General features: G+C 41.8%; 1 protein-coding gene and 1 pseudogene across 50 annotated transcripts in view; both read left to right on the top strand.

Annotated features, from left to right (window-relative positions):
* MGAT5 (alpha-1,6-mannosylglycoprotein 6-beta-N-acetylglucosaminyltransferase) overlaps positions 1-26,388 on the top strand; it is a 398,003-nt gene that overhangs the window by 226,393 nt on the left and 145,222 nt on the right. For all 50 annotated transcript variants that reach the window (XM_055572802.1, XM_055572785.1, XM_055572804.1 and 47 more), the window contains 3 exons: positions 17,563-17,634; positions 20,399-20,560; positions 22,776-22,945. In XM_055572802.1, coding sequence (XP_055428777.1) covers positions 17,563-17,634; positions 20,399-20,560; positions 22,776-22,945 — 404 coding nt within the window. The remainder of the gene's footprint in view (positions 1-17,562; positions 17,635-20,398; positions 20,561-22,775; positions 22,946-26,388) is intronic.
* Positions 8,794-10,513, top strand: LOC129646511 (cytoplasmic polyadenylation element-binding protein 1-like; annotated as a pseudogene).

Genomic DNA, 26,388 nt, shown 5'->3' with positions numbered 1-26,388 from the left:
GCCTCAGATTCTGATTACTCCAAGTACTCCTATAAGTGAAATATACAGTATTTGTCTTTTGTGATCTGCTGATCGCACTTAGTATAGTGTACTCAAGGTTCATCCATGTTATAGCAGGTGTCAGAATGCCCTTCCTTTTTGAGACTGAATAATATTCCATTATATATACAGACTGCATATTGTTACCCATTCATCTGTCACTGGACACTTGGGTTGCCTCCATCTTCCATCAGTTGTGAATGGTACTGCTCTGAGCATGGGTGTACATATAACTCTTTGAGACCCTGATTTCAATTCTTTTGGGTATATATCCAGAAACAGAGTTGCTGGATCATATGGTAATTCTATTTTTAATGTTTTGAGGAACCACCAGACTCTTTTCCATAGCAGCTGTGCCATTTTACATTCCCACCAACAGTGCACAAGATTCTAACTTCTCCACATTCTTACCAACACTTGTTATTTTCTATTTTTTCTTTTCTAATGGCCATGTGAATGGGTATGAGGGAGTATCTCACTCATTGTATCGCTGGTTGTATTTCCTTACTGATTAATGATGTTCAGCATCTTTTCATGTGCTTCTTGGCTGAGTTTGCTATTTATTGTACTTACAGACTGAATTATTAACTTTCTCCCTTTTTCCCACCTTTTTATCTAAACTTCATTTTCATTTGTACCCTTGAATTTAAATAGAAGCTTGTTTTTTAAGAGTCACAGGGCATTTTTACAGACCACATGGAATCTGTTCCATGCTTCAGTGATTCATTTCACCTTTAGAAAGGTTGATGGAGCGGGGTGGGGTTAAGACTTTATTCAGAGCCAGCTACAGAAGAGAACTGAGCAGGGAATGAAAACTCCATTGGCTCTATCCCCCATCCCTTATGGGCAGTGGCAGTAGCCCTCAGAGCTTGTGGAATGGATGCTGGCTAATTTTTAAGGTTGTGCACTGGGCAGGCTCTTGGCTTCCATCTCCTTTTATTTGCACCCCTAGTTTTGGTACCGTTGTTGTTTAACCAATACTTAATAACATCTCCCTGGTGATCCTGTGCAGAGAGGAGAATGCCTCAATTCTGAGGCTAAATGAAATGTTTTTGCCATACTTTTTCCTTGTGGGGTTCAGGTGTCTCTCCTCTGTGGCCTAAGATGATGGGGGATGGAAGCCAGACCAGCATTGCTCTAGGGCATGTGGCCCTGGAATCTGTGGGATTTGTCCCTCTTGGCTTCCTCTGTAAGAGTCAGACTTTTTTTTTTTTTGGATGAGGTTGCTCCATGGCCACCCCAGGGCCATCATGGGAACTGTCAGAGTAAAGGATAGTTAAAATACCTCTTGGAAATGAAAAAACTCTGAGAGTTGGGTGTGTGATGTACCTTACTAGCAGGCTGCTGACAAGTTGATTCTGTAGCGTGTACTTGAGTGTGTTTCACGCTTGGGTGGCCTGGGGCCCGCCTCCTCACTTTCTTCTCCAGAGGAGTAAGGCCTGGGGCTATGGGTGAACCTTCACTCCAGTGAGAAGTCAGCTAAAGGCACCTTTCCTGCCCTGAGGAAAAGTCCCTCATTTAGTTCAATTTTCAAAAAATTTTTTCCCATTTCCATTTGATAGAATTTAGCCACAGTCTAACTGGGCTCCCTGATTGACAAACTGAGCTAATTTCACGCCTTCCTAACCATTTGCATCTTGGGGAGGACTGCTGAAGTGAAGGGAGAGGAAGAGGATTTGAGGTGCCCGCTCCAGCCTGGGTCTTCATTTCCTGAGCCAGAGCTGGGGAGGTGCGGGAGAATGGTTCAGATGAAGAGCATCGTGATTACATATGACCTGCTTCCCTTCCTTTGAAACACTACCACTACCAGAAGGGATGGAAGGATGTAGCTAAGATGAGAGAAGAGGGAACCTCTGTGGAGGTAAATTGAGAGGAGTGTGGGATAGACTGGGCTGCATAAAGATGTGATGGATCATGTAGACTTGACATTGGAGCCTGGGTGTCTTGTTTCAGAACCTTTAACTTTTTTTTTCTCCTTCCTGGACATGGAATGGTGCTTCCTTTGCCTATTCTGCCTATTCTACTCTTTTCTTATGCAATTGATCAGACTTTTCTTTTTGTTCCACTGAACTCAGTTCAGTGAGCACTTATTGAACATCTGTTATGTTCATTGATTGTCAACAGTTACTGAGAATTCATTTGCTTGGCACCATGCTATGCATTCATTATCTTTAAAGTCTAATAGAAGAGAAAGCATGGATACAGGTAAATTGAGCCAGGAAGGGGTCCTGGGAAACAACTAGGAACTTCTTCAAAATTTTAATGTGAAAATTATCTTGAAACTCTGGCACTCAAAGAAAATATTTTTTCTTTTTTCGAAGCATCTTAATAGGCACCCTATAAGAGAAGAAAATGTAATCAATATGAGCCTTTCAATAGTACTGTCTTAGAGCCTCACACCTGACTTCAGCTTCTGTTTCTGATGCTTGCTAAACTCTGTGCTCTTAGAAAAGTTGCTCTCTTTGTGCCTCAGGTTCTTCCTTTATAATATAAAAGTTTTAATTTTGTTTTTAAAGAATCCTACCTTGCGGATTCCTGAGTCTATATGGGACCATGCTTAGAGTAGAGCCTGATAAATGATAATTATTTTAACTGATGTTTTCATAGTAAGTTTTTTTTTTTTACTTTACTTTCGAGGTGGGTATTTAGTTTTTTTATTGAACTATGGCTGATTTAGAATGTTGTCTTAGTTTCAGGTCTATGTGTGTGTGTGTATATATAAAATATATATATATTCTTTTTCAAATTCTTTTCCCAAATATGTGCTAAGTTGCTTCAGTTGTGACCGACTTTGCGACCCTATGCACTGTAGCCCGCCAGGCTCCTCTGTCCATGGGATACTCCAGGCAAGAGTACTGGAGTTGTTTGCCATGCCCTCCTCCAGGGGATCTTCCCAACCCAGGGATCGAACTTGCATCTCTTCTGTCTCCTGCACTGGCAGGTGGTTTCTTTACCACTAGCACCAGCTGGGAAGCCCCCTTTTCCTATATGATTACAAAATGTTGAGTATAATTCTCTGTGATATATAGTAGGTCCTTGTGGCTTATCTATTTTATATATAAAATAGTGTGTGTGTGTTACTCCAAAATTCCTAATTTATCCCTCCCCCCCACACACCTTTCCCCTTTGGTAACCATAAGTTTGTTTTCTATGTCTGTGCATGATAGATTTTTGATGTTGCCATTATTTGAGTACAGTTGTGGAGTGTCATATTGCCTGGGACATTTTCTGTTGGGACCTTGATTTCCTTTTAGAATTAAAATGAATTTCTGGTTCTCATTCACCGATCTCATTTAATTCTAGATCCCTAGACTTCTAGAAATATAGAAGAATATAGTTCTCCTTGGCTTCCTTTCTCAGGAGGTGATGCTTGTTCATATTAAAATCATGAACTGGATGTGTGAAGCTGCAGTGAACCTCTTGCCATTGTTAAAATGAAATTATTAGAGATGTTTCCTAAACCCTGTTAATTCTGTTCTAGTAGTCTATAAATCCTGGACAACATCTATAGCTTTGTGGTGCTGTTTTTGTCTATTTTTTTTTTCCTCTTGCTTTCTTCACACTTTCCTTCTTTTGTTACTTCATTTAACCTGTATCGTATGCCAGCTTACTCTTGCAGTTGGGAAGGTGATTGACAGACATCGTCATTTGATTTTTTTTTACTTCATCAGTGAATACACTGGTGACTTTGATTCTTTTCTTAATCCTTATTGAAGAGCAGGAGATGAGATGATTAGCATCACCGACTCAATGGACATGAATCTGAGCAAACTGTGGGAGGTAGTGAAGAACAGGGGAACCTGGTGTGTTGCAGTCCATGGGGTTGCAAAGAGTCAGACTTGACTTAGGGACTGAACAACAACAAAAATTGAAGAAGAGCCAGTTCTTGTTTCCATGTATGTTTAACTTCAGAGCTTTGACAAATATGAAAGAGGACATGAAGTAAAATATCTCCAATAGTCAGTCACTAGTTGAATTGAGGCATTTAGATTCAGACCAATCTTAGAAGACGGCACTTTTCCTGCATTTTTCTTCCCCTGAAACTTCTAATCTTCCCCTCACCAACTAGTAGTCTACCAGCCTCTACGGGGACTCTCAGAAGGTAAAGCCATCAGTGTTTACCCTTCGTTATCCCCACAGATGCTTGTACTGTGTCTGACGCTGTATTAGGGCCTGGGTGTGGTGCTAAAAGTCTCAGCATTGCCCTCCCTGGGTGGCAGGCAGAAAGAGAAGAATGAAGCATGAGTGAGCCCCGTGTTTCCCGGACACCTCCAATGCACAGTGCCGTTCCAGCGTCTCCCCAGCTCTGAGAGCTGCATCTTAGAGGCTCCGAGAGGTTTAGTTGCTTAGTCCTTCTGCACTCACCATTACTGTTGCCCTTTCACGTCGAATGAAAGCTGAGCTCAAATGAAGTCATTTGTCATCGTTGCCTTTGCGTTCAGTTCTATTCTCAAATCCACCTGTGTTTGACATACAGCTCTAAGTTAGCTGGTTTCCATTAATCAGTCTTCATTGCTAGTTTTCAAATACTCATAATTTTAATGCTTTACTAGCCCCCTCCCCCACCAAAACAGCACCAATTCTCCTGAAGATACAACTCATGAAAACCAAGTACTCAGGTGGGAGCAAATGAATGAGTCGTGTCCGTTAACCAGCCTTGCATTCCCAGATCATCGGGCAGTTCATTTTCTGCATCTGTTTTTGTGAGCCATGTAACTACTCCCATTAGAGACAAGAGCCTATCAAGTAATTACTCTGAATGTCATTGTTTCAGGTATTATTAACTTAGCCCTCCGCAGAGCCTTTTACTGCTATCAGCTTTTACACAATTGAGAATAAATGTCTTTACCCCTATTGATATTATATTGATAGATGGTGCTGATATATTTGATGCCCACACGTTTTTGCTGTCTACACAATTATTGTAGTAACTAGCAACCATCGCACCCTTCCAGACTTCTTAATTTGTTTGTACTATTTTTTTAAGGGCTTATGTTGCCATTCAATTGCTCGGTGATTGATTGCTAGATCTTAGGATGTGTACAAGCTGTTGCTTCAAATGCCAATTTGCACCGGTTGAGTGAGTGACTGTGTGTGTCTGTGTGTGTGTGTCTGTGTCTGTGTGCACAACCACCTATATGTGTGAGTCCCTTATAAAGGAACAAAAGAAGCAATTTCATGCCTTACTCATCAGTCTGTTTCTTATGTTTCAGAAAAAACAGACATAAAGCTCTCTGTGTCTTCCTGTTCTCCCTTGGCAATATGTAAAACTAATATTGGCTGAGCGTGCTATTAACCTTGAGTTTAAATTCAGCGTACTTAATCCGTTGATTAATGCCAAGATTAATGCCAACAGCAAAGGTTGAAAGTTAAATGTTTGTGAATGTGAGCATGAAATGAAATCCTAATAACCAGTACAATGATTTGGATTTATGGACTATGTTGGCTGCTAAAGATATCTTGGAAATGGTGTCTCACAGACTAATTTGTCAAAGTGGGCTGTGGTAAACAATTGACTGTTCAGGTTGCAGGAGAAAACCTGAATGAGAAAATATAACTAACATCTTGGGACAGGTCAGGGAGTACTTTAAAAATACCACTAGACTGTTGCCTGAGATTACCCACACACACCTTTTAAATGTTTGGCCATTTGACACAGGAAATTCTCTTTCTGTGAGATAATATATTTTGGCAACACAGGAGGTGACAGAGATTTATGATCTTGTTCTTTTCAGTTCTTGAATTCAGCCTTTACTTTTATCTTCTTTATCTGTGTGTTTTTTGTGGCTTTTATTACCTGAATTCTAAGACATCTTTAGAAACCACTTTTTAAAAACAATCCTGATTTTACCAAACTGTATTTGTCGTCAGCTTAAATGATCTCTCGATCTTCCTCAACCTCGACCTTCTTCTAAGTTCGTTCTTTTATGACCACTCCTGTTTGTCAGTTTCACATACTCAGCATTTAGTTTTATATCTTTTTTGTTTCTCTTTTTAAATTATTATTATTTTCACAAACTACAACATTTAGATTGAGATTTCTTACTCTGACCTCCACCTTCCAGAAATTAAAAGGGACTTGCCAAACCCCAAACCATTACCTGTTTGCTCTTTAGAAACATGTGGCAGATGGGGGCTTTGATGCAGTCATCTCCAATTTGTGTTTTTACAAACTTTTAAACATTGTCTCTGATCATTCATATTATATACCAGTAAGACATTTGTGAAGTTTTATGTTTTAAACTTTTTTTAATGTGGAAAATGTAAAACCTATGTAAAAGAACAGATATAAGGAAATTCTGTATTCTGGGACTCAGATTCAATAAGTGTCAGTTTGTGGCCAATCTCATTCATTGACACCTCTCCCAGATGGTTATTTTGAAGCAAATCCCCCAAATCGTATCATCTGTGAATGTTTCACCACATACCTTTAAGAGGCTCTTTTTTAAAACTACTAAAACTGTTACGTATTTTTTAAATCACAGAATTCCATAATATCTTTGAATATCAGATTACTATTCACATTTTGTAGGCCATTTTGTAACTTGAAGTTTATTATTTGAATGGAGTTTTAAGCAATGACCATAAATTACAACTGTTGGTGCCCCTTGTAATTTTTCACTGGCGAAACTTTACCTGCCTTAGAAGCTGTTGTACTCTGTACTCTTAGAAGAGTTTGTTGTACTCTGAGTTTTTATGACCATATACCCATGTTGTTGGATAACCTGCTTCCGCAACCCTGTATTTCCTGTAAATTGATAGTAGATCTGAGGCTTGATCAGAGTCAGGCTTAACATTTTTTTTCAAAATTGTTTCATGGATGATATTAAATGTGCAGGAGACACATAAATGCCTAGCTTTTTCTCTTTTTGTGATATCAGCAGCCATCGATAATTACTGCCTGGATTCATCAGGATTCATTCTTAATATATCAGGAATACTCTGTATAGAGAAATGAGTCCTTATCTGGTATTTGGTTACCCTGAGGAACAGTTCATAAAGGAAACCTTGATTTCTCTGTTGATTTCCTACCATCTTCCACTGGTGACCAGTAGTTTGTTTGGTTGCTTGCTTGTTTTAATGCTTGTTGTTTCAATCAGCACCTTGTTTCAATCAAGGCTTTGAATGAACTATATTTGATATGTTTGATCCATTCCAATTATTTTCTTTCTAGTTCTCATATTACTCCTTCTTTGACCAGTGGGGGCCAATGCATATTGTCTTCTGAGGCCTTTTGACATAACCCTGGGTGTTTTCTGTAAGTCCCCTTGGTTCCTCTTACTGAGAAATAAGACAATCCATAGTCTGGGTACCAGGGGAATTCATTGCTACTGGGATTTTCTGGATGCTGGGCATATGAGAGTGAGCCAAAAGGCAAACACTTCTTAAGTTGCCTTATGTTTTATAGGAGGGGACGGGCAACAAAAAGTAAAATATATATCTTTTAGATTACAGTAGAGCTGTGGCGAGAAATAAAACTGAGATGGAACTCAAAATGCTCATGAGGAGTGATGGTGTCAGTTTTAGATAGCATGTTCAGAAAATGCCCTACTGAAGAAATGGGAGGAGGGTGTGTGAGCACCATATTGAAGGAAGTGAGAGAGGAAGAGGTTCAGAAGTCTGATACAGGTATATAACAGGTTTGGGGAACAGTCAGTGTGAAGGTCTTGGGGTGACCATCAACATCCAGCATTAAGAAAAGGTATATGAAAAGTCATCTCTAGAGAGATTTTTGTCTGTTTTGTTTACAGGAATAATAGTGCCTGACACACATATTTATTGAATGAATGACTATTTAAAGCATTTTTTAAAGTAGTTGATAGCTTTTTTGTTTCTTTGTTCTAAGTGGGTGACTTCACCAGCTATCAACTTTCTAATCTTGAAGAATTGTTTTTGTAAAATTTTAAGATTAAATTCTGCTAAAAACATTAAGTTTGAGACATGAAGCAAGGGCATTTTGAGCACTTATTAACAATTTTAATATAATGCTCTTTAATATTTTATCTATTGGGGAATGCAGAGGATTGGGTTAGACTGTTAGAATGGAATTAGACAATTATATTAGAAGGCACAGTTTTCTGGCCCAGCTTTTATTCTTATTGTCACCCAGCATTATTTGCCTGGATCTACGCTTCAGGCAAAATCACGTACTACTGCAAAAGAAGAGCTGTTTTGCATGTGTGTGTGTTCAGTCGCTTCAGTCCTGTATGTTCTTTGCGACCCTATGGACTGTAGCCCGCCAGGCTCCTCTGTCCAGGCAAGAAAGAAAACTTGAGTGTGTTGCCATGCTGTTCTCCAGAGGATCTTCCCAACCCAGGGATTGAACCTGCGTCTCTTACATCTACCTGCATTGGTAGGTGGGTTCATTACTACCAGCACCACCTGGGAAGCCCTTTCTTATTTGTTACCCAGCGTTATTTGCCTGGATCTACACTTAAGGCAAAATTGCACACTGCCACAAAAGAGGAGCTCTGTCCTTGGTGGCTGAGACGTGACCACTTTTATCAGCTGGGTGACTGTGGGTCTAGTGTCCTCAGTGTGAATGCAGGCCCAGTGGGGCCGAGTTTGCCTCTGTGCAGTGTAAGAAGCATCTCTCTATTATCTGAATAGTTCATGACAGAAGAATAATTTGTTGCCTCTCCTGTTCAAAGGAAATTGACAGGTCTCTTCCCACAGAGATTTGGGATAAATTTTTGAAACTCTGAATTTCTACACTCTGAATTTTTGAAACTCTGAATTTCTACACTCTCCACGTGTAGAAATGCCAATATCTTTCGAAGGATAAATGCCATATTGGATAATTCTCTGGATTTCAGTAGAGTCTGCACTACACCCATAAATCGAGGAATTCATGATCATTTGCCAGCAGACTTCCAAGACTCAGAATAAACAGTCACAAGCAGGATGCTTTTCCCCACCTCTGCGCAAGATTCTTCCCGTGGCCTCCCAGATGCAAATGACTTGTGCCTTGGCCTGCAGTCCCTGAGCCTCACAGGCTGGGACTGACCTTGGAGCACCCAGGACTCAGACTCCTCAGCCCAGAGCAGCACACACTCAGCACCCTCCATTAGAGGACCGCGCCTGGACACCCGGCCCATCCTGGACTCTCGCTCTAGCAGCCCTTCTGACTCGGACACCAGTGGCTTCAGCTCGGGATCAGATCATCTCTCAGATTTGATCTCAAGCCTCCGAATTTCCCCTCCCCTGCCCTTCCTGTCTCTGACGGGGGGTGGCCCCAGAGACCCTTTAAACATGGGGGTTGGGTCCCGGATGGACCAAGAGCAAGCTGCTCTGGCTTCAGTCACTCCCTCCCCAACCAGTGCATCAAAGTGATGGCCAGGAGCTTCTGTGTGGCCATCCTGGGACTTCCTCGAAGCTCCCAAAGACCCTTTCAGCTTAGAGAGAGAGAGGCCAGGCTACACAGGCAAGCTGCAGCTGTGAATGAAGCCACCTGCACGTGGAGCGGTCAGCTCCCTCCCCGGAACTACAAGAACCCCATCTACTGTTGCAAGGTGTTCCTAGGAGGCGTCCCCTGGGACATTGCGGAAGCTGGATTGGTTAACACCTTCCGTGTTTTCGGCTCTTTGAGTGTGGAGTGGCCTGGTAAGGATGGCAAGCACCCCCGGTGTCCTCCCAAAGGTAATATGCCGAAAGGGTATGTGTATCTGGTCTTCGAACTGGAGAAGTCTGTCCGGGCCTTGCTTCAGGCTTGCTCTCATGACCCACTGAGCCCGGACGGCCTGAGCGAGTACTACTTCAAGATGTCCAGCCAGAGGATGCGCTGCAAGGAGGTGCAGGTGATCCCCTGGGTCCTGGCCGACAGCAGCTTTGTGCAGAGTCCCTCCCAGAGGCTCGACCCCAGCAGGACGGTGTTCGTGGGTGCGCTGCATGGGATGCTCAACGCCGAGGCCCTGGCCACCATTCTCAACGACCTATTTGGTGGTGTAGTGTATGCTGGGATTGACACAGATAAGCACAAGTATCCCATTGGCTCTGGTCGTGTGACTTTGAACAACCAACGCAGTTACCTGAAAGCAGTCAGTGCTGCTTTTGTGGAGATCAAGACCACCAAGTTCACCAAGAAGGTTCAGATCGACCCTTACCTGGAAGACTCTGTGTGTCGTATCTGCAGCTCCCAGCCTGGCCCGTTCTTCTGTCGGGATCAGGTGTGCTTCAAGTACTTCTGCCGGAGCTGCTGGGGGGCCTGCGTCATCACAGCCCCCTGATGCGGAACCAGAAGAACCGCGACTCCAGCTAGAGGGGCCTGTGCACCCAGGGCTGGCCGCCTCCGCTGCGGCCCACCTGCCACCGGCGACCAGGGAGCTGGCTTCCCGAGGACAAGGGAAATCGTAGTCACCTTTGCACTTGCTGAATCTGTCTTTGTTTCTGCACTAATTAATGCACAATGAGTTTTGTCGGGTTTTGTTTTCAGAGGGTGTGCCAGGGCAAGGATCCTGGCACACCCTCTCATTAGAACCCCACTGGTTTGGGGTGTGTTGAAAATTCACAGCAGTTTCTCTTGAAGTCCTATCCCTTCCCTAATATCCTGAGTAGTCCTGTCTCAGGTCTTCCCAGCCCTCGGCTGTCTTGCACATGATTGATTCCATACTTTCTGTTTCTGATATCCCTGCCTTCCCCCCCATGGTCGGGGGCAGCACTGCATATTGCAGAAGATGCATGGATAGCTTGGGAGTTTGGGATTGACATGTACACACTGCTATGTTTAAAATGCCTTTCCATGAAAAAAAAAAGAAAGTCTGTCTGAATTCAGCTCCTACCTGTGTGGCCTAGAACATTTCCTTGAGTTTTCAGACTGGTTTCTCTCCACTGAGGTCAAGGTAAAGCCTGCCATGCTTGCCTCAGGGTATTGTTGAAAGATTCTAATACAATGATGAACATACATTGTGCCACTTAAAAGGAAAAGAGTATCCTTATAATGAATATCTATAGCACTCAAGTCACCCATGTTTTCATTCAGTATGCAACAAGTAATGATTGAGGACCTGTTGTGTGCCAGGCCCTGTTCTCCGGATTGAGGAAAGAGCACTGAACGGGCCAACTGAAGTCTTTAAGGAGCTTACATTCTTTGGGGCACCAAACAGTAGCCATCCCATAGGTCAGATAATTTCTACATGTGGTGTGTGTGCCAAGGAAAAGCAGAGTAAGGAGGTAGACTGGCCAGGTAAGCAGATCAGGGAAGGCTTCTCAGGAGAAGTTGGAGCATAGTGTGTAGGAGGGAGGAGTGGGAGGCATGCGCACTCTGTGAGGAAGAGTGTTTCAGGTAGAAAGAGCGTGGATGCCGAAGCCTGAGGTGTGGGGTTACCAGGTAAAATACAGGATGACCAATGATCATGAATTTCAGGTAGAGTGTTTTATTTATTGAACTGTGAGTATATGACAAATGGCAGTTCCCTGGTGGCTTAGATGATAAAAAAAAAATTGGCCCACAATATGGGAGACCCAGGTTTGACCCCTGGGTTGGAATGATGCCCTGGAGAAGGGACTGGCTACCCACTCCAGTATTCTTGCCTGGAGAATTCCATGGACAGAGGAGTCTGGTGGGCTGTAGTCCACAGGGTCACAAAGAGTCAGACACGACTAAGCAACTACGCTTTCGCTTTCACATATGACAAATACTGCGTGCAGCTTACTAAAAAGAAAAATCATCCTTTGTCTGAAATTCGAATTTAGCTGAGCATCTTTTCCCCTCTTCTCACAAGTCCGGCAACCCTCCAGAGGCAGGAATGAACCTGGAGGGTGTTTGGATATGGAAGGAGGTTCTTGTTTGGAGGGCAGGGGGAGTGAGACAGCAGTGTAAGCTTGAGGGTAAATTCTGGGTTTTATTCTAAGGGTAAGGAGAAGCCCCTGGAGGGTCTGAGTTCGTGTGGGATGTAATCCAGTTTAGGCTTTGAAATGATCACCTCTGCTGCACAGAACAGACATCAGGGAAGAAGGCTGCAGGCAGCAAGTTGTCATCACGGTCATGGCCCTTCCAGCACTGCCCCGCAGCGGGAGCGGAATGAACCCTTTCTGAAGGATTTTGTGGAGAAGATCTGGGCAGTCCTACTCTGATATTGGAGGCTGGACTGTGCTCATGGGACTGCAGGAACTACGTGTCTGGTTTCCCTGCTAAGTGCTGGCCATGGACAGGACAGGTGGCACTTCCATCCCCAGCCAAGGGGCCGCCCTGCACCCGTGTCTTCATCTGTCATGATGAGCGACCTTGCCCATATGATTACATGGAAACCAGAGGACACAATGTGTGTGAAGCGCTTTTCCTAGCGCTTGGCTCTTGGTGCACTGTCGTTTTTCTTGTTCTTCTCTGTCATCTACCTGCTTCCCCAGGCACAGCCTTTCTTAACAAGCCACTTGGCCAAAATATTCATCAGCTTAGTTATTTGATGGAGAGGATGGGGCCAGGTAGTGGAAACGCTCACATGTGGAGACATCTTTTACCATGTACATTTCCTTTTTGAATTTTTAGAAAAGGAGAGTAGGCCTGGGAGGAGTGTGGAGTGGGATAAAGAGATCTTTCTTTAAAATTTTTTTTTAAAGCATATTCTTTAATGAGTACATTAGATAGGTTATCAGTACAACAAATATGTGTATGCGTATACATGTGTGTATCATCAGTTTATCTAATGAATATAATCAAGTGTGTCATTTTGATAGGTAACCCACATGGTGGTGTCTAACTATATTTTTTAAGGTCTCATAGATAATAGAATTGTTATAGCGTACCCAAGCCGGCACCTTTATGTTGTAGATGAGAAAACTTGAAAGTCAGATGGTTTAAGGTTATACCCCTAGTTGTTTGTGGAGTTGGACATAGAATCTGTTTTGGTGGATTCCAGATTCAGCAGCCCTCTTGTCCCTGCCCTTTAAAGTGTCTCTGACACTTCATGTCCTGATTCAGGGACGGGATCTCAGTCATTACCCAGCCCCGCCACTCACTAGTGAGTGAAAAGTGAAAGTGAAGTCGCTCAGTCGTCTCCGACTCTTTGTGACTCCATGGACTGTAGCCTACCTAGCCTACCAGGCTCCTCCATCCATGGAATTTCCCAGGCAAGAGTACTGGAGTGGGTTGCCATTTCCTTCTCCAGAGGATCTTCCCGACCCATGGATCGAACCTGGGTCTCTCGCATTGTCGGCAAACTCTTTTACCATCTGAGCCACCAGGGAAGTCACTAGTGAGTGGACCTCTGCAAGTTCTCAGCACCTTCAAGTCTTGCTTTCCTCATGTGTAATCTGGGCATGGTACCCACCTTGTAGGGCACTTCAGGGGATTATATGATGGGATACAGGCAAGTTCATTTGTTTTTTTTTTCCCAGACGCACTGAACTGTAAACCTTCAGTCAATGATTGTATGATTATATAATGTAATGCCTTTAAAAATTACTCAATAAATGTTCTTTTAAAAAAAAAAAAAAATTTACATAAAGAAGAGAATCCTAAGCATCCAAGACATCAACCTCTAGAGGTAATCTTAGACTTTTCTTATGCATTTTGCGTATTTACTTTTTGACCACACTTAACTCTTGGAAAAATATGGATGAAATTCGGTATGTCAGTGATTCATTAAAAGCAAAACCCTTCACATTATCCATAAGAGAAGAGGCCATATCAGAGCCTGATTATTATTCTTTCCAAAAGAACTGAATATTACTGCAGAGAGTAAGTCTAGTTCTGCAGATGTACATGTAGATATACATTAAATCTCCTACTTATTCTTGCTGTAATTTTATTATTTCTTTTCCCTCTTTAAAATCCAATTCGAGCTGTAGGCATCTCTGTTGGTAGTTTCTCTTTTCTTAAATGTAAGAATTGTCCCTCTGAAAGAGCTTGAAAGTATGACCTACCTGATGTCTTTTTAGAAACTTTGGTTTGATTTATGTTGTACATTGATGAAGCTGCAAAACCTTCTCTCGGATCAAAGAAGTTTAAATCATTGGAAGGAGGAATGTCAAAAATAAAATTCGTTAATTTTAGATCTCCTTGCTCAAGAAAAGTGATTCTTTGTGCCCTCTCTCTGGGAGATGCCTTCCTGTTCCAAAGGTCTAGCCTGGCTGATCTTTTCTAGTTCTATTTCCTCTTCATGCCGTTACTGCTAAGTCGCTTCAGTCATGTCCCACTCTGTGCGACCCCATAGACGGCAGCCCATCAGGCTCCACTGTCCCTGGGATTCTCCAGGCAAGAACACTGGAGTGGGTTGCCATTGCCTTCTTCTTTTTCCTCTTCATATATTTTTTTTATTTTTATTGAAGGATAATTGCTTTACAGAATTTTGTTATTAACATGAATCAGCCATAGGTATACATATATCCCCTCCCTTTTGAACCTCCCTCCCATCTCCGGCCCCATTCCACCGCTCTAGACTGATACAGAGCCCCTGTTTGAGTTTCCTGAGCCATACACCAAATTCCCGTTGGCTATTATTGCATATAGTAATGTAAATTGCCTTGTTACTCTTTCCATACATCTCACCCTCTCCTCCCCTGCCTCTTTATTTTGTAGCCTTGGGCTAGTGCACTAAAAAGATTAGTTCCGTAGAAGTTTCACCTTCAAATCAAAGGTTATTATAGTCATGGTTCTGCTCCTCTATTGATTGTTGCATGCGTGTTGCCATGAACTCAGATGATTTTCAATTCTTAGACTCGCTACAGTGATTTGTGGGAGATTTTAAGGCTGCCCAGTCCCTTCCCTGGCAGAGGGCTTGACAGAGGACTTGCCAGCTTGCAGGAGTTGGGTAGAGGTGGGGGTAGGCAGTGGGAGGGTCCAGCACCACAGATCTTATCCCAAAGAGAGCTCTAAGTTTGCAGTTGGAAAATTGTAGCCAAGCCAGTAGGTGACCACAGGCAGAAATAGGGCCTTAGGGTTCTGAGAGCCAGAAGAACACTAAGATGATGAGAATAAGTTGAAGTAGAAGAGCTTCTAGATCAGGAAGCCAGGGGGCTCTCCCTGGGGTCCAACTTTCTTAGGTAGGATGGTATGCTGGGTGGTTAGACTCATTTAGGGAGCCAGGGTAGATTGGACAAAACAGTTAGGGATGAGGAAGTTGAATTACAATTCCTGAACAAGATTTTCCCTGTGTTGTCAGTGATGTTCTTATTTAGGAAAATGTTGCTCATTTGAGGGCTGTTTTGTTTCAATACGTGGAGCTACTGCCAGTGCTGGCTTTCTTCCAGTCCTGGTAATCCACTGAGATTTCAGAAAGAAATGTGTTTGTTTGTTTGTTTTTCCTCCACTCCCCATGGAGTAATTGATTTAGGTATAATTTAATTATTTTGTTAACCAGTTAGCTTATCACTGTGTACAAAAACAGCCACCCTGAAAACCCACTGTCCTCATTCTGTGTCAAGATATTCAGAATGGATTTTTCCTCTATTATGAGTGTGTATGTAATGGTAAGATTTCTTGCTAAATTCAAAATACACTGACTCCATTTCCCATACTTTCTGAGATGCCCTTGAAATCTCACATGGTATTATCCAGTGATTTAGAGTAAGAAGAACTGAGATAAATGATCAGTTTCAAAGAGGAATTAAAGTCTTGAGTATTCTGTAGGGAAGTCATACTTTAGAAGATCACCTTGGACTGTATTTTCATCAGAGTAAATTTTGGAAGATTCTTCGAAGGGCAGAGGAGTGAATGTACTCTTCTTTATCTGATCTCACTAATGTGTCTCCTTTTGCTTGATTTTCTTTATTCACAGTCATGCCTCATCTCTGCCTATCATGCTCTTCATGAGGACATTTTTTATTCTGACATGCTGCTGTGTGCATTTTGTTATTTATTTAATATGGGATTGACTATGAATCTGTGCCCTGTGTGCAGTGGAAGTTCTCCCAGTCAGGTCAGCAATCTGTTTGAATCCTTCATGGTATAAATATGCTTTAAAGCACTGTCTTACTGAGTCCATTTACAAAAATTTAATTTGAATTAAATAATTCAGTCCAGCCTAAGCATACAAGGCACAGATGTGTGCAGTGCTCCTGGGACCAGCTTCGTCCTCTTGGAGGCTTCTTTTCTGCTGGTTCTTCCTCACTTTTCTCACTTATAGAGTGCTTTTCCTTTGTGGTTTTTGCCTTTCGTGGTGATGCTGCTGTATAAGCGCTCAGTTTTTAGACATAGGCATTGCAGGCAAGTTGGTATTTTCTTATGAGTAAAAACCATTGCAACCTTTCTTATGAGGACTCCTTTTGAGTCTCTGAAGCCATTCACAAAGCTGGTCAGGTCTAATTTCACTCCACAAAAAGAAAAGAGAATATGATACTTTTCCTATCCGGGAATTCCACCCACCCCCAAACTTAGCTGCCCTCTGCATATTGCTTTCAGATCACTTGCAGCAGCAAAGGGCTTTATGCAAATTGCCCAATTATTTTGGGTCCTAGTCAAAATCACCTTGCTTTATTTCTAGAGTAGTGAAACTGCTTTCTTTGAAAACTTGCCCAGAGCTGGGGGGCTAACTAGCTTGTCTGACTCTGCATTGCTGACCTGAAAGTCTAACTCACTTACATCCCTGCCTTCTTCATGATCCTCCAAGGATGCCTCCCACCCTCTGGCTCTGTTCATTTTTATGGGTCCATCTGGCCATAGAAACATTATTTTCATTTCCTTTTCATTTTACTAGCCATCTTTAATAATCTCATATTAGTGAATGGGTGATATGCTACCTTGGAATTATATGGCCAGTTTTGGCAAAGAGGTCAGACATCAATATCAGTCAGTGTATTCTTCAGTTACTAGAAAGTGTAAATCTGCCTTAATTTTCTTTGGTAACCTTTTTTGAAGTCATTCCTGTAAAATTTGGTACTTCTGCTTTCTCTTTTCTCCTCTCCTGCTCTCTAAACTCTGGTGCATTGACAGAACAATCAGTCTTCCACAATGGCTCTCACATGATTGCTGAAGGATTTTTTTCTTTCCTCATCTCTTTCCAATAGGTTTTATCACCCTGTTCCTTGAGATAGTATGAAGTGAACAGCCACAAAATGAGGAGAAGCCTTGATCCGTTAGCCTTAAACTCTCAGTTGCCTTCCTAATTTGGAGATAAATGATGGAGTTCTTTGCATCAGATGACTTGCTGTTACCTTTCCAGACATGCCAGAGCAAATAACAAATCATTCCTGTCCTTTTGCTAAATAAATGGCACAGAAGCACCTTTGCATTCCTGTCCCCTGGTGGCAGTGTTCAAATCTTTTAACTTTCTACCGTAAGAGCCCCCCTCTCCTTCTGCATAGAATTATGAAGATTAAATGATTAAGGAATTAGTCATTAGGAAGTTTTTGAAGGATGGATGTACAGTGTAATCATAGGCTCCTTGGGACCTTGACTGGTTATTGTTGCATCTGAGAGCAGACCTCTCTGAGTTGCTAGCTAAGAGTGTGGGAGTCTGACTAATGTATTGATAATAACCCACTTAACCCACTTTCTGTGTACAAGGCACTGTGCTCCGGCTTGGCACAGACATTAATTCATTTGCAAATGAACCGGCATACTTAGTGTCTCTGGTTCCTGTTTTTCAGGTTGAAAATTGGTGTCCCCATTTACCTTGGAGAGCGAAAAATCCCTATGAAGAAGCTGATCGTAATTCATTGGTAAGTGGTTTTGGAAACCTTTTACCTGGCTTGTGACTTGGGGCTGCTGCCAAGTGATACATGTAGAGTCTTCTAGAGATGCCAGCTGTAATCTGAAATAATAGTAAACTGAAGAACTTCTGTCCCCAGCCCTGTGGAAATTTGAGTGGCCACATCAACCCGTTAGCATTATGTTTATTTATTGAGCAGTTCTCTGAGGGTTCCTAAGTCAATAAGACCTGGTACCAGACTTGGAGGTGCCCAGTGATCTGGTAATGAAGGTGGTGGTTGTAAATGGTGACTGCACCCTTGTCAACACTGAAACACAGGCCCATGGAAATTAATGAGGAAGTGGCCATCACAGCCTGCGTGGGTCAGGAGAGATGTAAAGAGAAAATGACCTTGGAGTTGAATGTGAAGTGATGAATGGATTTATACCAAGTCAAGGAGAAAAAGATGTCTCTGATGTGAGGTAAAAAGGTGCCCATACAAGAGCCTGGCATTTTCAGGAGAAGAGCCTGGGACAAGGCTATAGGGGTCTGAATGAGCTGGAATGAAGAAGAGATGGGAAAGGTAGGTAGGGGCTGTAAAAAGCTTCATATTAAAAACTCAAGCCCTTATTCTTTTCCTCAGGGGTCAGCAGACTTTTTCTGTGAAAGGCCAGATAGTAAATACTTTCCTCTTTGTAGGCCATAAGGAAGTGTCTATTACATTTACTCAGTTCTGACCTTGTAGCCCAGGGCAGCCTTCACCATATGTAAATGAGTGGGCATGGCTGTGTTCTCACAAAACTATGTAGAAAAACAGGCAATGAGGAAGATCATCAAAAAAGCAAGAGAGTTCCAGAAAAACATCTACTTTTGCTTTATTGACTACACCAAAGCCTTTGACTGTGTGGATCACAACAAACTGTGGATAATTCTAAAGAGATGGGAATACCAGAGCACCTGACCTGCCTCCTAAGAAATCTGTATGCAGGTCAAGAAGCAACCGTTAGAATTGGACATGGAACAACAGACTGGTTCCCAATAGGAAAAGGAGTACGTCAAGGCTGTATACTGTCACCCTGCTTATTTAACTTTTATGCAGAGTACATCACGCGGAGTGCTGGACTGGATGAAGCACAAGCTGGAACCAAGATTGCCGGGAGAAATATCAATAACCTCAGATATCCAGATGACACCACCCTTATGGTGGAAAGTGAAGAAGAAGTAAACAGCCTCTTGATCAAAGTAAAAGAGGAGAGTGAAAAAGTTGGCTTAAAACTCAACATTCAAAAAACTAAGATCATGGCATCAGGTCCCATCACTTCATGACAAATAGATGGGGAAACAATGGAAACAGTGACAGACTTTTATTTTCTTGGGCTCCAAAATCACTGCAGATGGTGACTGCGGCCATGACATTAAAAGACGCTTCCTCCTTGGAAGAAAAGCTATGACCAACCTAGACAGCATGTTAAAAAGCAGAGACGTTACTCTACCAACAAAGGTCCATCTAGTCTATGTTATGGTTTTTCCAGTAGTCATGTGTGGATGTGAGAGTTGGACTATAAAGAAAGCTGAGCACTGAAGAATTGATGCTTTTGAACTGTCGTGTTGGAGAAGACTCTTGAGAGTCCCTTGGACTGCAAGGAGATCCAACTAGTCAATCCTAAAGGAAATCAGTCCTGAATATTCATTGGAAGGACTGATGCTGAAGCTGCAACTCCAAATACTCTGGCCACCTGATGCGAACAACCGACTCATTGCAAAAGACCCTGATCCTGGGAAAGATAGAAGGCGGGAGGAGAAGGGGACGACAGAGGATGAGATGGTTGGATGGCTTCACATGACGCAACGGACATGAGTTTGAGTAGGCTCCAGGAGTTGGTGTTGGACAGGGAAGTCTGGCATGCTGCAGTCCATGGGGTCGCAAAGAGTCAGACACAACTGAGCAACTGAACTGAACCGAGAAAGATTTGGTCAAAGAGCCAGAGTTTGCTGAGCCTCACTTAGACCATGGGATTCTTGGGACATAATTGAGTCATGGCATGGTCAGATGAGTGTTTAAAATCCATTATGGTGACTGCTGAAAGATGGATTCAGCATGCTTTCTTTAGATGTTATATGAAAAAAATACTAATGTTATTATTTCCCCCTGTTCTTTCAATCACTAATTATATCCAGCTATTGTAGAAAAATACTCTTTCTGACTTTTAAGTTATTCTGGCCTGAATTCAAAATGTTATTCAGTTACAATAGTAAAGTGATATTCCCGGCTTTTAAATTCCTTGTAGAAAATAATAAACTTTTGTTTATTTGGATTGGGGCAAGACTAGAGGGTTAGCTTGTATTTTCCTTCTTTGTGGACGGAATGAGGCTTTGTGGCAGCCTCCACAAAGGCAGGTAGCCTGTTAAGGATAAACTTCAGTTTTCCCAGGAGTCTGCTCCCCCGAAGTAGATCCAAAGGGCCAGTAAATTCGGGTGCAGATAATTTCAAGATGCACTTCACTGTAAAATACACATTTTGACCTAGCTCAGGGCTTGGCAATGCCTGTGCTGCTTTTCTCCGCTTCTAATTTTTAATGATGTCCCTCATATAGCAGAGCAGCAGTCAGTGGCCCTTTGCCTCAATTTGCAGCCCCAGGACCTTCAAGCAAAGCTCTTCAGTGAACCAGACTCCCTTTTGAAGCCACATGTTTAATTGACTCTCTCTTTCAAGTTTTCAAACGTCACATCATGAAAACCATTATGCTTTTGGGCTTCTTATCTCCTATTCATTTTTATTAAATTTCTGTTTCTAGGCAGAAATTCGTACAGATGTTAATATTCTCTACAGTATGATGAAAAAGCATGAAGAATTCCGATGGATGAGACTGCGGATCCGGCGAATGGCTGATGCGTGGATCCAAGCAATCAAGTCCTTGGCAATGAAGCAGAATCTTGAGAAGAGAAAGCGGAAGAAAGTGAGTTTCTGATTAATTCATTTCAGCTGAATGCCAGTTTTCTTGAAAATTTGATTTTCATGGAGACGAGACTAAGAGAGGTGTCATGTCCCCAGTGATATTCCCTGGGGGTGAATCCACACAGTGTCTTCTTGTACAGCCATTTTTGGGCTTTCCTTTCCCCAGTTTACAACAATCTTAGTAGGAACTAGCACACGTTTTTCTTCAGTGAAGCCAAGCAGAATATCTGCCTTGAAGATTTTCCTATGTACCATCTGACTCACTCTCAGTAGCATCAGGAAGTTTAATTCTGTTTTCTTTACTCAAATACAACCTTAAAGAGCTTCCTGTCACATCATCATGACAGTTTCATTCTCTGGGTATTTGTCAGTTCTGTCATTTGGGCAACCAGCTGGTGAGTTTCAGTGCTGCTCTGTTCGATGGTGGTTCTGCTTGTGTTCCCGAGACAGAGATACTGTAAATGAAACTTGAGCTAGTTTGTTTTGACGTTCATGAGGAGATGCTTGGGAAACCCCTGTAATATCCCTGAGGTGAAGCTCTTCCACCCTAGGTTTAGTTAAGCTAACATCGCTGTTTTCCTTTCAGACTTCAGTCAGTTGGACCACATTAAAAGCTGCCTTGCTACTCTGAATTTACACCTGGAAACCCATACTGAATGCTGTTCTCACTGTCAGCTAAAACATACTGATATGTATTAAATATGAATCTCATGTGAGCATAATATCTTTCTACATATGAAAAAAAAGAAATTATCAAAGACTACTAGAATTTTTTCAAAGAACTTGAAAGCCAACTTTAATAGCCTCCCATTGCCCAAGGTGGCACAATTTGGTAATCAGTAAGAATAATAACTGCAGTGTACTGAAAGCCATCAAATATGCTCATGTTCATGTTCATGTATAATAATACACATATTTAAAAAAAAAATCTTCCTTTGTCATCATTAGAGAATGCTAAAGAACAAATTTGTTATTTTGAAAACCAGTAAGTAAAAGGAAATAATCAGGTATTTACCAGGCTTTTTCTTATGTAAGCTGTCCATGAGGGATAGTTTTCTCTTTCTAGAAGTACCAATATTACAGCTACTGAATGCAGAAGGAATGATAGAATATCATCAATGGCAAGCCATAATGGATTAATGCATCTAGTTAGTGATCATCAGTAGCTGCAAACACCACAAAACAGAAACGCCCAGATATTGTTCCTACCACTGGAAGTACACAGCACTATCTATGAAGTAGTGTTGCCCAAAAAATCAAATACAAATTTGATCATGGCTGCAGCTGTAGTTATTGATTTACCGTAGATACAAGGGACAGAAAAATCTGTTTTATGGTCAGTGAAATCTAGAGGGTGAAAAACTCTACTGGAAATACAACCCAGTTTCTTTGACAAGTAAATTACAAGCCCCTCTCCCTCCCAGAAAGGAAGATCAGGCAGTTAACTACAGTTAAAGAAGGTTAGAGAGGTATGAGACATTACAGTTTATGCACTTTATTTGAATTCTGGCTCAAATAACTGTTCTTGGGAAAAATAAGGGACAGCTGAGCAAGTGTATGCACTAACTGGATATTGGATGATACTAAGAAATTAATAGCTGTGTTAGGGGCGACAGTGATATTACAGTTGTATTTTTTAAGTGAAAATGTATTTCTTTTAGAAATTCCAGCTGAGATTTTTACAGATGATAGGCTCTCTCAGATTTGTTTCAAGATAAGCTGGAGGGGTTGGGAGAAAGTGAGGGGTGTATATTAAATAAGATCTGTCAGGAGTTAATTATTGTTGAAGTCAGTAATTGTTAAGTACATCAGAATTGACTGTATTGTCATATCTGTTTTTGTTAGTGTTTAAAATTTATCATGTTAAAAGCTTAAAAATTTTCCAGCTGTGGAAAAAAAGCCCAGTATTGTTAAAAGATATTTTATTGTTCTGGTTGACTGTCCTTTAATCCTGACTTTTCACCTTTGGAAAACGGGATTATCTGTCCAAAGCCATACCAAATGCAGTAATGACTTTATTTCTCTAAAACAACAATGAGAGATCATTTCCTTTCTTTCTATTTACCTTCTAGAAAAATTATTTACCCCATGTTGAGATTTTATTAGAATATAAATCTGACTTTGGAATTGGTGAGTGATTTTTTGGTAGGTTACTGTGGAATTTGTACTTGATCCAGTGAGAATCAGTATGTTCCTCTTTTTTTTTTTTTTTTCAGGTCCTGGTTCACCTGGGCCTCCTGACTAAGGAATCTGGATTTAAGATTGCAGAGACAGCTTTCAGTGGTGGCCCTCTTGGTGAATTAGTTCAGTGGAGTGATTTAATTACATCTCTGTACTTACTGGGCCATGACATTAGGATTTCAGCTTCACTGGCGGAGCTCAAGGAGTAAGGAGATTACTTTTCAATTTTAAAATCAGAATACAAAAAAGAAATTGTAAACTCTTAAAGCCCTCTATTAGTGTGTAATTTCTTGTGGAGGAAAATGAAAGTGATAATTCACTAAACAGAAGATAAGAAGATTATTTTCAGGAGCTAAATACATACACTGTGAAAAGGCTAATATGTTTTCATTGTAGCTTCAGGCTCCAGAGGCTTGATAAATGAATGCCAGAAAATTCAAACTAAGGAGCTTATTCTCTGCTGTTACAGGTGCTTCCAACATCTGCAGCACAAAACATTATTAACTTTCCTAATTCCCTGTCTCTTGCTGAAATGCATACCCTTCCCTCCTCAACATCACACTTTCTAAATCTTCAAACAGGGCAGGTTCCTGTTTGTAATTTAATTTGGAGAAGATGAGTTTCTCGAAAGCACTGATCCAATCCTATTTCAATTAGCCCACTTGCAACTCTGAGTCTGTTAATTCTACCTAGGTTTTTTGGTTTCACTGAAATGTGCTTCTAGCTTGAGTCCGCCGTTAATCACTTTTAGACTGACACGGCTGACCAAGCAGAAGTGCTTAGCTCTCCTTCCCTCCTTTTTGGATAACTGCCCATTGAGACTCTCTACCCAACAGCCAAGTTAGCATGAAGCAATATGTCAACTGTTCCAAAAGAAAACACTCGAAGGGACATTCTAGAGATGGAAGACGTAAGACAGCATATGTCCTACCTTGCTCCTACTTTATTCTCCAGCAAGGTCACTGTGTTAGGTCCAAGGTCCACACAGGATTAAAGGCAGTATTGAGATGAAAAAGCAGTATTATCAATAAAACAATGTCAGCTCTCATTTGTTAAATGGTTTCCATACGCTAAATCCATGATCCGGGCTTTAGTTATAGCAGTAATAACAACAGTTATGATACTGATGGTGAAAATATCATATGTCACCAGTTATGACAGCCATAATATTGATGGTGCCCATTTAGAACTAACATTTGTTGAACACTTCCTGTGCACCAGATATTAAGCACTTCACATGTTATATTTTATTTAGTCCTAGTGCAAGCCTAGAAGTAGGTACTATTGCTTTCTGCATTTTAAAGATAAGGAAACTGGGGTTCAAACCAAAAATGGGTTCTTCAAGGTCCTATTGAGGTTTTGTGGGAGAGCCAGGATTTGAGCCCTCTGTCTCTCTGACCTCAGAGCCTGTGCTCTTGACCATGGAACCACAATGTTCCTTTCAAAGCTCGAGAAACCCAAGGTCTTTCTGAGCCCTTCACCACTCTTTAATAGCTGCCTGCCATTGCCTTTGTCCTGCTTCCTTAAAAAACACATTGGGGACACAACCTCTGAAGTGGGTGTATTCATACATTGCACGGTCATTCCTTCATCTCCTCCTCTGGGCTGATTCTTGGTATGGGACATAGAGATGATCAGCCTGTGGTCAAGGAGATGCAAATCTTTTGATAATTACAACTAATGCATTGTACAATAGTGACACTAATTGCAATGTGATTAGTCCTACTTGAGGTGAGGATGATAAGCCCAGGGAGTGGAGAAACTGTGAATATTGCTCACCAGTGTGTACTGAGCACCTAAAACAGCAGGTACTCATAACTGTTTACTGAACAAATAAGTGAAGAGATCAATGGAAGAGAGGGTGGTGAAGAAATGGAACACTATGGGTGCTCTGGGGATAGGTACTCCCTAGGGAGGCCCAAAAAGTCATATTAGGGATCTACTAGGCAGAGATTTGATTTGCTGGTCAAGAAGATCATGGAGGTCTTTAAGCCCTGGTGTCAAAGCCAGATGTGTTTATTAATTTTGGAGCAGTGGTTCCCACACATGCCTGCACATTAGAATCACCTAGGGATCTTTTTAGACTCCCCCAGCCCAGACCATATCCCAGACTGATTAAATGACAGCTTTGGGGGGTAAGACTCAGGCATAACTCTCTGTTGATGCTCCCAGGTATAGCACAGGGATCCTCTTTTATTAATCAAGTTTCATGGGCCCACATCCACACCCATTGTTTGTGTATTATCTGTGACTGCTTTCCTTCTACAAGAGCAGAGTTAAATAGCTGTGACAGAGAATATGTGGCGAAGATGAAAGTATTTACTACCTGGCCCTTGACAGAAAAATTTTTCAAATTCTTGGTAAGAAATTGGTTCTTTCAGAAACCCAGTGGAGAAAAGGGTGCCTAGAGCAGTATCATTGAGGAGCTGTAGGCAGAGGCTTGTTGATGACTCTTGTCCCTTGGAGTAGGGTGTCCATAGTCTGGTTAAGGATTATTATGGGATGTGAGCAGGGATAAATAGATAAATGGCCAATTTCTGGGCAGGTGGCAGTATGGTTAGCAGTTATATGCTTCACCATGTGAAGCTCACCTACAATCAAGTATGTTGGCTCTGAGTACAAGGCGAGATTTAAATAGATGATTAGGTTTATGTTAGTGGATAGATGGAAGGATAATGAAAAAGTATAAACCATAGTGCCAGTTCTTAAATACAGTCTAGTCAGAAGGAAAAATTAGACATAAGAGAAAAAATTAGCAAACAGCCCAGAGCAGTATTTTGCTGTTGTTCAGTAGCTCAGTCATGTCTGACTCTTTGTGACCACGTGGACTGGAGCACTCCAGGCTTCCTTGTCCTTCACCATCTCCTGGAGTTTGCTCAAACTCATGTCCATTGAGTCGATGATGCCATCTAACTATCTCGTCATCTGTCATCCCCTTCTCCTCCTGCTTTCAGTTTTTCCCTGCATCAGGGTCTTTTCCAGTGAGTTAGCTCTTTGCATCAGGTAGCCAGAGTATTGGAGTTTCAGCTTCAGCGTCAGTCCTTCCAATAAACATTCAAGATTGATTTCCTTTAGGATTGACTGGTTGGATCTTCTTACAGTCCAAGGGACTCTCAAGAGTCTTCTCCAACACCACAGTTCAAAAGCATCAATTCTTTGGCAGTCAGCCTTCTTTATGGTCCAACTCTCACATCCATACATAACTGCTGGAAAAACCATAGCTTTGACTAGATGGACCTTTGTTGGTAAAGTAACGTCTTTACTAGGTTGGTCATAGCTTTTCTTCCAAGGAGGAAGCGTCTTTTAATTTCATGGCCACAGTCACCACCTGCAGTGATTTTGGAACCCAAGAAAATAAAGTCTGTCACTATTTCCATTGTTTCCCCATCTATTTGCCATGAAGTGATGGGCCAGAGCACCATGATCTTAGTTTTCTGAATGTTGAGTTTTAAGCCAACTTTTTCACTCTCCTCTTTCACTTTCTTCAAGAGACTCTCTAGTTCTTCTTCACTTTCTGCCATAGGGTGGTGTCATCTGCGTATCTGAGGTTATTGATATTTCTCCCAGCAATCTTGATTCCGGCTTGTGCTTCATCCAGCCCAGAATTTCGCATGATGTACTCTGCATATATGTTAAACAACCAGGGTG

The sequence above is a fragment of the Bubalus kerabau genome, chromosome 3, assembly GCF_029407905.1.
Source record: "Bubalus kerabau isolate K-KA32 ecotype Philippines breed swamp buffalo chromosome 3, PCC_UOA_SB_1v2, whole genome shotgun sequence".
In the NCBI taxonomy this organism is placed as follows: domain Eukaryota; kingdom Metazoa; phylum Chordata; class Mammalia; order Artiodactyla; family Bovidae; genus Bubalus; species Bubalus kerabau.
Note: the sequence above shows the minus strand (reverse complement) of the source record. Positions and strands in the feature narration are given on the sequence as shown.